The sequence below is a fragment of the Amia ocellicauda genome, chromosome 16 (assembly GCF_036373705.1).
Source record: "Amia ocellicauda isolate fAmiCal2 chromosome 16, fAmiCal2.hap1, whole genome shotgun sequence".
In the NCBI taxonomy this organism is placed as follows: Eukaryota; Metazoa; Chordata; class Actinopteri; order Amiiformes; family Amiidae; genus Amia; species Amia ocellicauda.
The window spans coordinates 611,762-625,417 of NC_089865.1; the positions used below are offsets into that span (position 1 = coordinate 611,762).

Consider the following 13,656-nt stretch of genomic DNA (forward strand, 5'->3'; position numbering starts at 1 on the left):
GAGCAGTGATACAGTCGGGGGGCACTTCTACAGTACACACAAACACACACACACACACAGACACACAGGACCAGTGTAGTTCAGCTGTGTTGCCCACTCCCCTCTGGTCTTGTGAATTAGGATTGTTCCAAACCCACCTGTGGACCACCGGGCCGGACGTGGAGACATGCATGTAAACACACCTTTGAAACTGAACCCAGAGATGCCTGAGGAATTGCCTACATTTCATTACTGCGGTTTGCAGTGAGAGCTTGTTTCTGTGTGCGTGTGCGTGCGTGCGGTGTGGTGTGTGTGTGTGCATGCGTGCGTGTCGTGTGCGTGTGAGCATGTGGTGTGTGTGCGTATGTGCATGTGCGCATGTCTGTGTGTGTGGGTGTGGTGTGCGTGTGTGCATGTGTGCGTGTGAGTGTGTGTGCGTGTGTGCATGTCTGTGTGTGTGGGTGTGGTGTGCGTGTGTGCATGTGTGCGTGTGGTGTGCGTGTGCGTGTGAGTGTGTGTGCGTGTGTGCATGTCTGTGTGTGTGGGTGTGGTGTGCGTGTGGTGTGTGTGTGAGTGTGTGTGCGTGTGTGCATGTCTGTGTGTGTGGGTGTGGTGTGCGTGTGTGCATGTGTGCGTGTGTGCATGTCTGTGTGTGTGGGTGTGGTGTGCGTGTGTGCATGTGTGCGTGTGGTGTGCGTGTGAGTGTGTGTGCGTGTGTGCATGTCTGTGTGTCTGGGTGTGGTGTGCGTGTGAGTGTGTGTGCGTGTGTGCATGTCTGCATGTCTGTGTGTGTGCGCGTGTGGTGTGCATGTGTGCGTGTGTGGTGTGCATGTGTGCGTGTGGCAGACCGGGCACGCGGCTGTACTCACAGCTCTGGCACTGGTCTTCCCGGGGGCCCCAGCAGCGGCCAGTGCAGGAGCGATGGCAGCGCCCGCCTGTGGGAAGAGAGCAGAGAGTCAGTACACAACACACCCTGCACACGGGGCAGATATCACAGGGGTAATAAGAGGAGCGATTGACAACGGGGGGGATCAGCGGCTCTCCTCACAGCGGGAGAAGGAGGGCTCGTCTCTCGCTGTAAACCCTCCTCGTGGAAACGCTGGCAAGAGGCACAGACTCACAGCCTGTCAGGAGGCCAGACTCCTCTCCTTTTCTTTCTTCTGGTCTTGCTGTTGGTTGGGGGGGGGGGGGGAACAGGTTGTGTTGCAGAGTGACTGACAGCTTCTTAATTACAGGATGAGCAGTGCTGTCATGGGCTGCCAGCACTTAAGTTCATTTAAAAGTAATTATGCAAAAAACAATAACACTGATGTTGACTTATTATTGGCACTGTCACCCCCCCCACCCCATACACATTCACACAAACTGACAATCACACACCGAAGAACAAGGAGGAGGAGGAGGAGGAGAAGAGGAAGGAGAACCTGCCTCAGTGACCTACACAGCTCTGCCAACACGGTGCCTATTAGCCCAGAACGCACCGCCGCTGTCCCTCACCTGAGCCATTGTCTTTAATGGCATTTACAGCCGGGAGAACAGAGCGGCTGACGCAGGGGAAGGCGGTGGAGCGCGGAGCGGCGCGGGGGGCTGTAATTGCCAGCGCTTTCTGCCTTCATACAGGGCCGAACGGGGACGGGGGGGTCCTGTTAGCACCGAGAGGAACAGAAGGCCGTGCTCAAAGACACGGGGCTCCGTCTCCGACACATCGCACACGCCAGCCGCTCTGCACTGAACACGCATGGGCTTTCAGAGCTGAGTTACAGGTAATCCACTAGCCACAAAAATAGGAATCAGAAACGGAGGAAAAGGAATAGGAATCGAGCTGACATTCTGAACCCCATTCTTCTGTAGCTCTCGAGGACCAGCGCAGAGCCGTTCCCACTGAGCTCCACTCACAGGGGGACGTTTCTACTGTTTGCACACCATGGCGTGGGTCTGCAGAGCAGCGTTCTGGAGCCAAAACAGCGGCAAAACACACTTAATTTCGGTCCCACTTGAGTTGCTTTTCAGGAATCAAGTATTCAACAAAAGATGTGAGTTCTTCACCGTCTGCTTTGCAAATGAATGACCGGAGAGGCAGAGACTTTAAAATGGCAATTTCCCTGCTATCAAAGAGCCCTCAGAACCGCCCCAAATTGGTCCTCTCTAATTGAATTTAAAACAAAATAAAGCAGAGGAACGGCGAGGTGATGAAAGTTTAAGCAAATCCAATCTCCGAGTGCCAGCCTGCGCGTGAGTGATGTATAGGGAGATATTTTTTGTCAAAACTGTCTGATAACTTGCATATTCTTTGTATGCATGCAATCATTGAATTTGTTAAGTGTGTGGGCCTTATTTTTTTGCAAATACGTGCCGGGAGAAATAATACGGTCATGAATACAGAGTCAAGGTGGCTTTGCGAATTACCTAAGATGCTTGACATTAACTGGAAAGAATGATTCCTGGAACAATCTTGTTGGGGGAAAATAAAGAGGAGAGAAATAATTTTGCGGCGTCACGATAAAAATGAAACAAGTCACGGCTCTCCGCCACGCTCTTCTGCCGAGGACCAGCGCATCTCTTCCGCGTCTCCAGACAGGGGAACCCATGACGGGCAGACAGCGCCGCTCCGGCTCCCCTCTCCGCAGTGGACCGATTCCCACGCTCGACAGGGACCGCTTTGTCTGACGGGGCCCGAGAGCTAAGGTCGAGGGGGCGCTCTTGCTCTCAGCCCGGCCTCCCGGCGCATTCCCGGCCGGTCACGTGGTGCGAACAGCACGGCCAGTCAGGTGACCCCCGCTGTCTCGTGTCTCGGAGAGGAGAGGGTTCTCCTCCACGTGCTCCTGCGCCGGGGCCCCCCCGCCGGCATCCCCCCCGACCCGGCTACCTGCCTGCTGTCTCCGAGATGAGAGCCCGGCCTCTCCACTCGCTGGTAATTAGGCCTCGCTAATTAACGCCCCGTGCACCACGCTCACAGCTGCTCCAGCACACAAGATGACCCAGCGGGGCGCCAATAGCTCCCTCCTGCTCCTCCCGGGCTCTCTCATCCCACAGGAAGCCCAGAACCAGGTGGGGATCTCATGACTCGGCACGGCTGCTGCAGGCGGACCGACCGGATTTCAGCGCTGGCACCGTATTAAAGCCGTCTCGCTCAGATCGGGCCGTCCCATTTCCCGAAGCCTGCCAAACGGCGGTTTAATACAGTATAATACTCACATCCGGTGCTGCTGTTGGTGGGCACGACCAGGAGCTCGGACCGCGGGTTCTTGACAATGTCCTGCCAGTGGATGGTGTCGGCGTGGCACAGGAACTTGTTCTGGTCCACATACACCCCCCCGTTGAGGATCTCTGTGGACACAAGACGCAGACAGGGGGCGTCACGGAGCACACGGCAGAGAGCGTCGGCACAGGGAGGCAGCAGAACCACGCGGACACAATACACATCAATCAATACAATCATCATCATCGTAACAATAATAACAACAGTCTCTATTTCTCCAAAACCACAGACAAAAACATTTTCTTTTTCTAAAACCTTCTGTTTGAAATCCAGGATTTGAATGAAGCATCTAATAACACCAACCAGTCCGTGTCTTCAAATTTAATTTCAAGGACAATAATAATAATAATAAATAAATAATCTCCACTGTAATATCAATCATACTGTCTAACCTACATTACAGGATTTGAGGAAATCTATCTCGTCGTGCTGATCCGGAGGGCCCGGTTTCGTCTCAGACGAGAGGCAACAATGGCTATTATGACTCTCAGTTTCCCAGAAAGCCGGAATTAATCCTGCCGTTTCTTGTGAGGAAAGGCTTAGCAGATTTACAATATTTACAGCATTTGATTTTTTTCTCCCCACAAGCAGATTATCAACATAAGGGTGATACAGATACCGATGGGACACATTAACAACCACAGGCTAGAAGACTCCACTAATCGTCCCACCAAGACTTGATTAAATTCTGTTCCGTGGATAATTGGGGATCATGTTATTATTTTATGTTTTTGCAGCGGGATTCAGAGACCTGCCTTTCATCGCAAATTAATTTCATATCTGGCTACACACGGCGCAGGGTTACACTCGGCGTCTCCCCCAGTACAGAAAATGTACAGATAACACCGAACCACAATAAACAAACGGGGGATGGAGAGAGCTGGTCGCCCGTTGTTTTTCTGGGTCAGTATTAGAGACATAGATGATACACATCAATAAAAAAACATACGCTGCATATAAATCTCATAAGCCAGGTAACTCGGACACATCGTCTGCTTTCCTCCCGGTCACACGCATCGCCACGCCACTCCATACGGCACTTGACAGAAAATACACGCCGTCCCCTGAGAGCCCTTCAGCGGAGGGCCCGTCTCCTTGTGTGTGGACTGTCCACTTGAACCTCCGATGCTGGCACACGTCCGGCAGCACCGCTGTGGACGGCCGGGTTTGTGTCTGATATTAACTGCGCCGGGGAAGGATGGGTGGGAACCGGCAATGGCAACCTGTAACACTGTACCCATGGGCAAGATCTGCTCAGAATTACTAATATTACAAGTACCACTATGATTCACAACAACCATAATGACAGGACTCGATTCACTGATAATTATCCCCTTTGGTGGCTGGACTCAGGGTTCAGCCTCAGTGCCTGCGGTCAGGAGGCCATTTCCCAGCACCGGATCTGCAAACCCTTTCTTCACAGACCAGACAGTGAACTGCAGGCGTCTGAGGCCGGCCGAGACCCCGACACCGAGATCCCCCCCGCGGCGCTCGGCCCGGCGACTGTGCAGCGTCGGGGTTGGATGGCGTCTCCTGGAAGTAATCTGGGTCCTATCGGTTCTTTATGTTAATGAGTCAGAGAGTAAATTAGTTGAAACATGATTCACAAGTAACAGCGGTTTTCCCCCATGAGGTCTGACACATCGCGGTGGGAAACCGCACTAAAGCGGAGCACTAAACAGCCCATTATGAGGCTCTCGCACCTCGGTGGCACAGCACAGCGCCGGTGCACAGTCAACAATCGCCTGCCGGCAGCGCAAAGCAGACCTGACGTCACCCGGCCACCGCGCTTCCTGCTGACTCGCTTTTCTGTGAATGGAGGCTTCACTTTCTCTGACAACTTCAGAAACGCAGTTCAGTCCTGGACGAGGCAAACCTGAACCACAACGGCTTTCCCTTTGTCTCTCTCTCTATATGTCCAAGAAACTAAAATAATTTCTTTACAGAAACGGACCCACTACTAGGGTGACTCTTTATTGTCCCGAGTAAAGATACGACACACTGGGACACAATACAGAAGTGTAAATTGGACACAGATCGGTTCTTTGGAAGGCAGGGAGTTTCGCTTTTAACCGATAGAGGTTTCCCCTTTCGTTCCCATATTGAACGATTCGCCGGCACCTTCCACGCTGCCATCATGATATTCCGTCAAGGCATAAAACCCGGCCATAAACATCTTTTATTAAGTATTTCTCCAGAGACCGGAGGATCCCCACAACACCGGCACACAGACGGCAGCTCGCAAGAGAAACGGCCAATCCGGTATTTTCATTGCAGACACAGCTGTAATTCCTCCATCTGCGAGACCCCCGTGCTCATCAAGCCCAGCACCCCCTACGAGCTGAAAGATTTTGGATCTTATTGAGACGTTCTACTTTTTAAATGTATAGTAAACACTAAGTCACAGCTGGGCACTATAGCCCAGCCCAGCTCAACACAACACAACTAGCTCTTCACAACACGCAACTGCTGCATAAGGTAGTGGTCCTAGACAACCAGCCACTGTGTAGCTTCCTATGACTGTTGTCCTGACCTCCAGATGTGCTCCCCACCTTAGATAGTTTTTGCTGGGAAAAAAGGAGCACAAAGAAGCACAAGCCGCTCATGAGATTCATTCAGAGGAGCCACGTGTGGAGCTCATGACCGACCCTGCCTGCCGGGAATCACAGCGGTTATTGTCCGCAGAGGAATCCATGCAATGGACTGAGAGCAGCCCGGCCCCTGTGCCCATGAAACCCCATGAGAAACCACTCCAGAGCCGCTGGGAATGCTCTCGGCTGATTGACCCCAAACAAACAACTGGGGCCCGGGGTGCTGCCCCCGCGGTGCGCCTGGTTGATTCTCTGTGTTGTAAACATGCTGGTTTTACTAGGAGAGACTGAGGAACTGAACCTCTTCACCCTGGAACAGAGGAGACTACGTGAGGACTTGATCCAAGTCTTCAAAATCATGAAGGGCATCGACCACATCAAACCAGAGGAGCTTTTCCAGATCAGCAGGGACACACGCACCCGGGGACACAAATGGAAATTGGGCTTCAAGGCATTCAAGACAGAAAACAGGAGACACTTCTTCACACAGAGAGGCGTCACAATCTGAACAAACTCCCCAGCGATGTGGCTGAAGAGACAATTTGGGAACATTCAAAAACAGACTGGATAGGATCCTTGATCACTTAGTTATTAATGGACACCAAACGAGCACGATGGGGCGAATGGGCTCCTCTCGATTGGACACTCTCTCATGATCTTATCGTCTTCTGCTCTCGCTGCAGGAAACACTGTCGAAGAATCTGCTCAAATCCCCTTGACAATGTTTCATAAGGAACACCTGAATCCAGGACGCTCAGTGCGTTAATGTCAAAGTTTATTTGCTGTGCCACCGAAAGCCCAGCTCTTGTTGTGGCTCTCGCTGCGGCAGGAGAAACCTTGCAGGGACAACAAGAGAAGGCCACTCGGGCCATGTGGCACTTCTGGTTGCCAGTAAGGTACTGATCCAACGCCTAAACGAAAGGGCCCCGCTACACACAGACCGGGAGTTTGGTCCAGACACACACAGTTCAGTGCAGAGGTGTCCTCAGGCTCTGTGTGACGGGACAGTCCGGGCCAGGTCCACGAGAAGGACAGACAGGACAGCTCTGAATGTCTCACTTATCTCAGCGCCGCATTCATCAGACACTCAGCACGCAGGTGTCTGTGCTTTCTGATCCTGGATAAGGAATTCAACAGTGGCTCGTTCCCCGGGTCTGAAGAGATTCACTTTAAATGTGTATTAGTTGTTTTTCTTTGTGGCTGATTAGCCATAATCAGCATTGGTGACAGATCCCTCTGTGAGTGTTTTACATGTTTAATTACAACGGTTAAACGAGAACTGGAGAGAGAGTGCTCTTAATTAGCGTGTTAATTGTGGAAGACGTCAACAGTGCCAGTTTCGGGTGCAACGGGATCAATGGCATAACCTCTTAATTTGCCTGTGTTATAAACCTCCCCCCCGTCAAAACAAACCCCAAAAAACGAACTAATAACCGATGAAAAGGAATAAAACCTAATGCAGTTCATTAATGAAGAGGAAACACTTATTTTTTATTGTTTCCCTGACGTGAATCAATTCTATTAAGTCTGGGAATGTATAATAATTAAAAACGAAACTCTTACTGACAAAATACACATAAAAATGAGTTCGTGCTGTTCATAAACTCGAGCACATCCTCTGTGTTGTGGGTCCCCAGGCTGCGCTACAGCCACACACAGGAATATTCATTGGCACAGTTTAGCGGCACTCGTCCCCGGTGTGCCGCCGCGTGTGTGGGCTGCTCGCTCTCGGTTTGATATGATGTACGGCGCAGCGAAGAAGGCAATAACGTTGGGGAGGCTGTGAAAAACAATAACCGCAGAGCCTGGTCTGAGAAAGCAGGAGGTGTCACACCGAGACGAACATTTTCATTTCCAGGAACGGTCTGGACTGACCGCCAGGGTGACTCTAATTGAGTATTGTAGCCTCATCCACCTCTTTATTCCTTGTGAACTTATTTCCTCAGGGCTTTCTGCGGGGGTGTAGGGACTGGGTGGGTCCGTCCTCTCATGCACAATAACCCCGGAGGGACGATCGTCTCGTCTCCCGTACGATGCTTGGCTCAGCTGTGCACCGTATTTATAATCATGAGGGTCTCTCTCATTGTCCTTATTTTACATTACACCGACCAGAAAGCGTTTCAGATCCCGTTCCCCGATCATTTCCACAGCCGTTAATGCGCATGATTATATTTAGCTCCGACACATACGCTGTCACCGTCTCCGTCTGGATACACACTCTTACAACTCATTAAAGAGCAAACAAAAAAACTGGCACCTCTTCTCCTTCCTCCTCCAGTTTGGGAGATGTTTCTGTACAGGACTCACCGACAGCATTTCTCCCACTCGCTGGCTTTAAACAATGGGAACTTCATCCGCGCGTCTCGGCTGCCGCGCTGGCACGGGCACAGCGATCTCCTCCGCCGCACTGGAAGAGCCAGCGCAATTACGACAAGGACTCTGTTCACCTCTGCCAGGCGAGTTTTCCGGAGAGGTGCGGAGAGTGGCCGGGAGCCCCTGCCAAATGTTCAGACGGGGCTCGTTTGGGGAACCACAGGTGTAAACCGGAATACCTGACTGGCGTCCAAATGATTTGTGTAACGACAAGCGCTGAACCGCGGGCCGGCTTTGTTCTGCCCGTGTTTCAGGCATGGCGCACACCTGCTCTCGGCTGCATGTCTCCGCGGTGGGATTCTCTCTTCAGGAATGAATCGGCCCTTTGAAACGGGAGCTGTTATCCCAGCCAGGGCTGCAGGAGCGCTGGGCTTTAGAGATAGTTGTCTGTTGGGCCGGATTTATCTGGTAAAGGCCTGGAGCAGCTCTCCTTCTCTCTGTGTCTCTCTCTCTCTGAGTGCTATAATCTTCCTCACGAGAAACTGTGAACTACGACTCAACTGCAGCGAGGGAGCAGGTTTCTATGATGATCATTGTTTCTGACAAAATGAAAAAGCACAAACTAACAAAAACCTGCTACAGAAGATGACGGCAAATAAAAAGATAAGACTTGACCGAAGGAACAAAGCACTCCAACATACATGAATGCACAAATAAATAAAGGCATAAATCACCCAAAGTATGATTGAAGGACAGCACTATTGAGCAGGTGCATCTGTACCTGCTTTTAGAAATGACAGCATGTGCCCCCCCTCCCCCTCCCTGCTGAGAAAGCACGACTCCAGCTATTCGGACAGTATTGACTGGGAATGTTTAAAATGACTGATTGAGGACTGACTAATTGACGGGGGAGAAACAGGAGGATTTGAACTGTGTTAATGATCTCAGAGAGCACTCTCCCAGAATGCACTGCCAGAACTCATCACTTCCTGCAGCTCTTCAACTCTTCAACTTCAGCCGAGCGCAGCCCCCCTGCCGCTCGGCCCAGGGCAACATCTTGACTGAACCCTCTCTGTCTCCCCGTTCCCGCACGTCAAGGGGCCTCTGACATCCTCTCTGTGGTGGATTGTGGGCCGATGTGGCGTCTTCCCGAGCGACGGAGCTGAGAGAGGCAAGGAATTCAAGCCCCGGAGTCATATGACCTCGCATGACCCATGTCGGCACAGCGGGCCTCTGAAGTCGGCCCTTAACGGAGAATACGGCAGGTCTGCGGAGATAATTGCTTTTTAACATAATGAATTATATCTGGACGACTTCCACGTGCTCATGTAAGAATGAGACTGTGGTTTTATGAGGAAACATTAAACAAGAGAAAAGGCGTCGTTACTTTGAATGCTGCCAACTGACAACAGACGTCCCCCTGAGCAGACTTGCCCCCTCTGTTGGTGTGACCCTGGCGAACCCCACACTGAACCGATACTAAATATATTAATGTGCTTCTGCGTGGGGAAGGGCTGGGGAAGGGCTGGCGCAGGACTGGGCGGGGGCAGAAAGGTGGAAGGAAGTCTCCTGGGGTTTGCTGAACTGTCTCACCCCGGCACGGACACCACACAGAGCTCAGGAGTGAGCGGCAGAGCGCTGAACTGGTGAATCTGGTTATCTGTGTCTGTACTGTATTCCCTCGCGCTTGATTTCGGCTGTAGGAGTGCACAGAAGAATCGAACAGTCACAGATAGCCGTGCGGGGAGGCAGGACACAGCACATACACCTGAACGCCACGCGCCAGGCTTTCTCAACCACGCCGTATCCGTGTCAGATCAGGAAACCCATTCACACAGATGGCCGATAGTCGGGCTCAATTTCCTGGGAGTGACGGCTTCTCCATCTCACGGTGAGAGAGCCCGTCCAGAGCCGCTCACCGGGGAGGCCCGTGTGTATAAATAGCACACGCCGCCTGCGACAGGGACGTCCATGCGTCTGCCCTCTCCACGCTCGGCTATTTATTGCGAGAGGAGAGCGGGGCTCTTCACGGATTGGCGTGATTTGGCAATTAAATCATGGCTGTGTCTCTCATAGGTAGCCTAGAGCTGCAATTAACAATAATTTTGAATGCAGCTGCAGTTAAAATCCCCAGCTTTTCCCTACCTACCGAAATATTAATTAGGGCTAAATAAAATCAGAAATTCTAGCAGCTTGAAACTGGCATTTCATATAATGGAAAATAATGTACGGAGAAAACAAATGCGTCACGATTGACGTTTGACTACATGGAGCTTTTCCAGATCAGCAGGGACACACGCACCCAGGGACACAAATGGAAATTGGGCTTCAAGGCATTCAAGACAGAAAACAGGAGACACTTCTTCACACAGAGAGGCGTCACAATCTGAACAAACTCCCCAGCGATGTGGCTGAAGAGACAATTTGGGAACATTCAAAAACAGACTGGATAGGATCCTTGATCACTTAGTTATTAATGGACACCAAACGAGCACGATTATTTTTATTATTATTATTTTTATTTCTTGGCAGACGCCCTTATGCAGGGCGACTCACAACATAAGTGCAAAACAAAGTGCGATGGTGCGAATGGCCTCCTCTCGATTGGACACTGTCTCATGTTCTTATGAAGAAGCCGACTCCAGCGATGTTCGACAAAAGGGTTAAGCAACTCGAATCAAATTAATGATCACGTTCAGTGTCAACGGTTTCTACGACAGAAATCAATTAATAATAAACATCATAATAAAAATAATATAGCTTAAGATATAGTCTTATTGAGTAAAACAGCAAACATTGTTAACGTTCGATTGTTAACTGTATCTCGCATCTCTCAGTAAGGCTTCCTGTGACATCACCGCATTACCGCCACACGGCTTCACTCTCACAGAGCGCGAACACACGGGGTACACGTCTGCTCGACTCCAGTGAGAGACACATCTGGAAAACCCTGGACAATGTCTCATGGCTCGAGGAAAATCCCAGAACAATAGCTGCACGGGTGGGGAGAGCCCCCTGTGAATGAGGTCTCCTCTCTCAGTGGGGGGCTTCTCAGATTACCGGCAGCAAACAAACATTTAGCACCAGTTCAGCAGAAAATCAAACTCATTTAATTTCAAGGGGCATTCAGAACACAGACCCGTTTCCTCGGGGGGATATCAATTTTAATTGCACGTTTATGAGGGCAGAGTCGGGTCCTGGCAAACTGACAAAACAGAACCTTTTAATTAAGCCAAAACATTCTGCCGATCCTAAATTATTCAACTGGGCTCTCTAATTTGCCTAAGAATGCATCACTTTCTGAAACCCCACTAATTGAGCGAGAAATTTAAATGTGGGAGCGGATTCATGCTAATGCGAGAGTAAACGTTATTGAACGGGAACTAAATGACAAATCCTAATGGCCTCCTTATTCAGGAATCCTGGTGGGAATTTGAGAGCACTGGCACTGATTGAGAAACACTAAACATTGAACGCCAGCTCTTCCCTCTCGCTCTCTCTCTCTCTCTCTCTCTCTCTCTCTCTCTCTCTCTCTCTCTCTCTCTCTGTCTGTCTGTCTCTCCCTATCAGTCTCTCTCTCCATCTCCCTCTCTCTGTCTCTCTCCCTATATGTCTCTCTCTCTCTCTCTCTCACTCCCCAGTCAGAACTCACACCTTTTACTAGCGCTGCGCTGCGATCAATTTGATTGTTAACCTCACCTCCCCCAACACTTGGCCTGTTTTAAATGTTGTGTTAAACCTACCTGCCCAGCTGTGATCCTGTAAAGGAAGCCCATTTAACAACAGGTCAGCCAAACATGGTGTGTGTTTATCTAGGTGACATACTGTGTGTATCTAGGACAGAAATCCACAAACAATAAACAAACCGAAACGGGGGGGGGGTGAATCCCGGGAGTCCGGGAGTCACACCCTGGCGACTCGAGGGCTGATTCACTTCCCCACACAAGGTCAGCGCCGAAGCACCCGACATAAATCTACCGAAATGGGGGAATTTAATGCCTCTGACTCTGAGGAGTGAAATATGGCCACTTTCCATTCAAATGTAATTGCCATTTTATGTATTTAACTAGTGACCTGAAAAGAACAACTGCATTCGTTCTACTATATAAAATATTTTATGGGATGTTTGCCGCCGGGCCAGAGAGACAATCCCAAACGGTTCTTAGTGTGCCAACATCCTGGCCCGAGAAGACCCGTCGGTACCAGCGCTCGACTGCACACAGTGCCCCCCCACACTCTGTGTCAGTCTGAGAAATGCCCGAATCTGGACCGGCGATCACCTTGGCCGATACCAAGGATGACAGATTAGCGACAATCAATGCTTCTCCGTCTCCAACTGCGGTGTGTGTCAGTACAGTGGATTAACGATGAAGACGCCGAGGAAGGCGAGGATGTGCACGATGGAAAACCCTCGCAATGAAATCCCTGCTCCTCAAAGAGCCGCGACACACGAACGATAAAAAAAAACAGAAACCCGCGTCACATGACGGATGCGGGAGCCACCGGAGCCGCCAGTTCAGCGGCGTCGCTTTCGCACAGCTTCTCTCCCCGATAACAATAATTGTGTTTAAAGCCCTCTGATTAAATTTCACCATCTCAGATGCAATTGTTTGCAATGAATCTTTATGAAAAATGGCCCGAGATGAAAGGATTAGCGAATTCTCCAGAACCGCAGGCATCTGCTTAAGTTAAAGGAGGGGAGGCTGAGGCAGGGGGGTGTTTTCTTCATTTTAAACTAAAGCCATATTAATCTCTGCCTGACGGCACAGAAAGAAAACAATGTCGGATATGAGGCCGACGCGGGCGCTGCAGGTGGGGGGGCAGCGGGGCGGTTGGCAGGAGCAGCGGGAGGATATTAACGATGGGAGATAAAGCCGGAGCCAGAGAGATGGACAGCGCTGCCAGGTCACTCCTCCCAGTGCCAGCCTATCGACAGCGCCGCCGGGTCACTCCTCATAGTGCCGCCCATCTCTGCGGAGCCGGAGTTCCCTATCCCTTGTGACGGCCTCACAAAGCCCCGCGCCGTGAAGGACGACAGGGCAGCGAAGATGAGCAGCCGTGCTCATGTTCAGGGTCTCCCGTTCGCTGCAGCACCGCTCTGTGGGTCTGGCACCGGCACCGCTGATAAAGCCAGCGATGCCCGACTCTACCGTCGATGCCTGTGTCTCTCACTGTCTCCCCGTCCTCATTAAACACATTAAAGGAACTCATTAATGAGGTTCTCTCTTTACTGTAAGCGACTGTGTTTTGGTCGCCAGGGATCACAACACAACTTGTCATCTAGCACAGCGTTGTCACAACGAGTGTGTTTATGAATCAGTGTGTTCTTTAACGACTTATAGATGCTAAGCGTAACACTATCATTTGAGAGGGAAAATAAATTATATAAATTATATATATATCATGATATGAAAACAATAAGGACATTAAACCTCCGAATTCCAGATTCCACATTCTAAGCTCTAGGTCTTATTATCATCACTGTGTGCGATTCACTCCCACCAGCATTTCAAT

At 50.7% G+C, this 13,656-nt stretch overlaps 1 protein-coding gene across 3 annotated transcripts in view; it reads right to left on the reverse strand.

The window, feature by feature from the left end:
• The window catches only part of erbb4b (erb-b2 receptor tyrosine kinase 4b), a 258,461-nt gene that overhangs the window by 80,999 nt on the left and 163,806 nt on the right, over positions 1-13,656 (reverse strand). For all 3 annotated transcript variants that reach the window (XM_066687236.1, XM_066687238.1, XM_066687237.1), the window contains exons 4-5: positions 3,175-3,306; positions 849-914 (exon numbers count right to left, since the gene is read on the reverse strand). In XM_066687236.1, the coding sequence (XP_066543333.1) occupies positions 849-914; positions 3,175-3,306 (198 nt within the window). The remainder of the gene's footprint in view (positions 1-848; positions 915-3,174; positions 3,307-13,656) is intronic.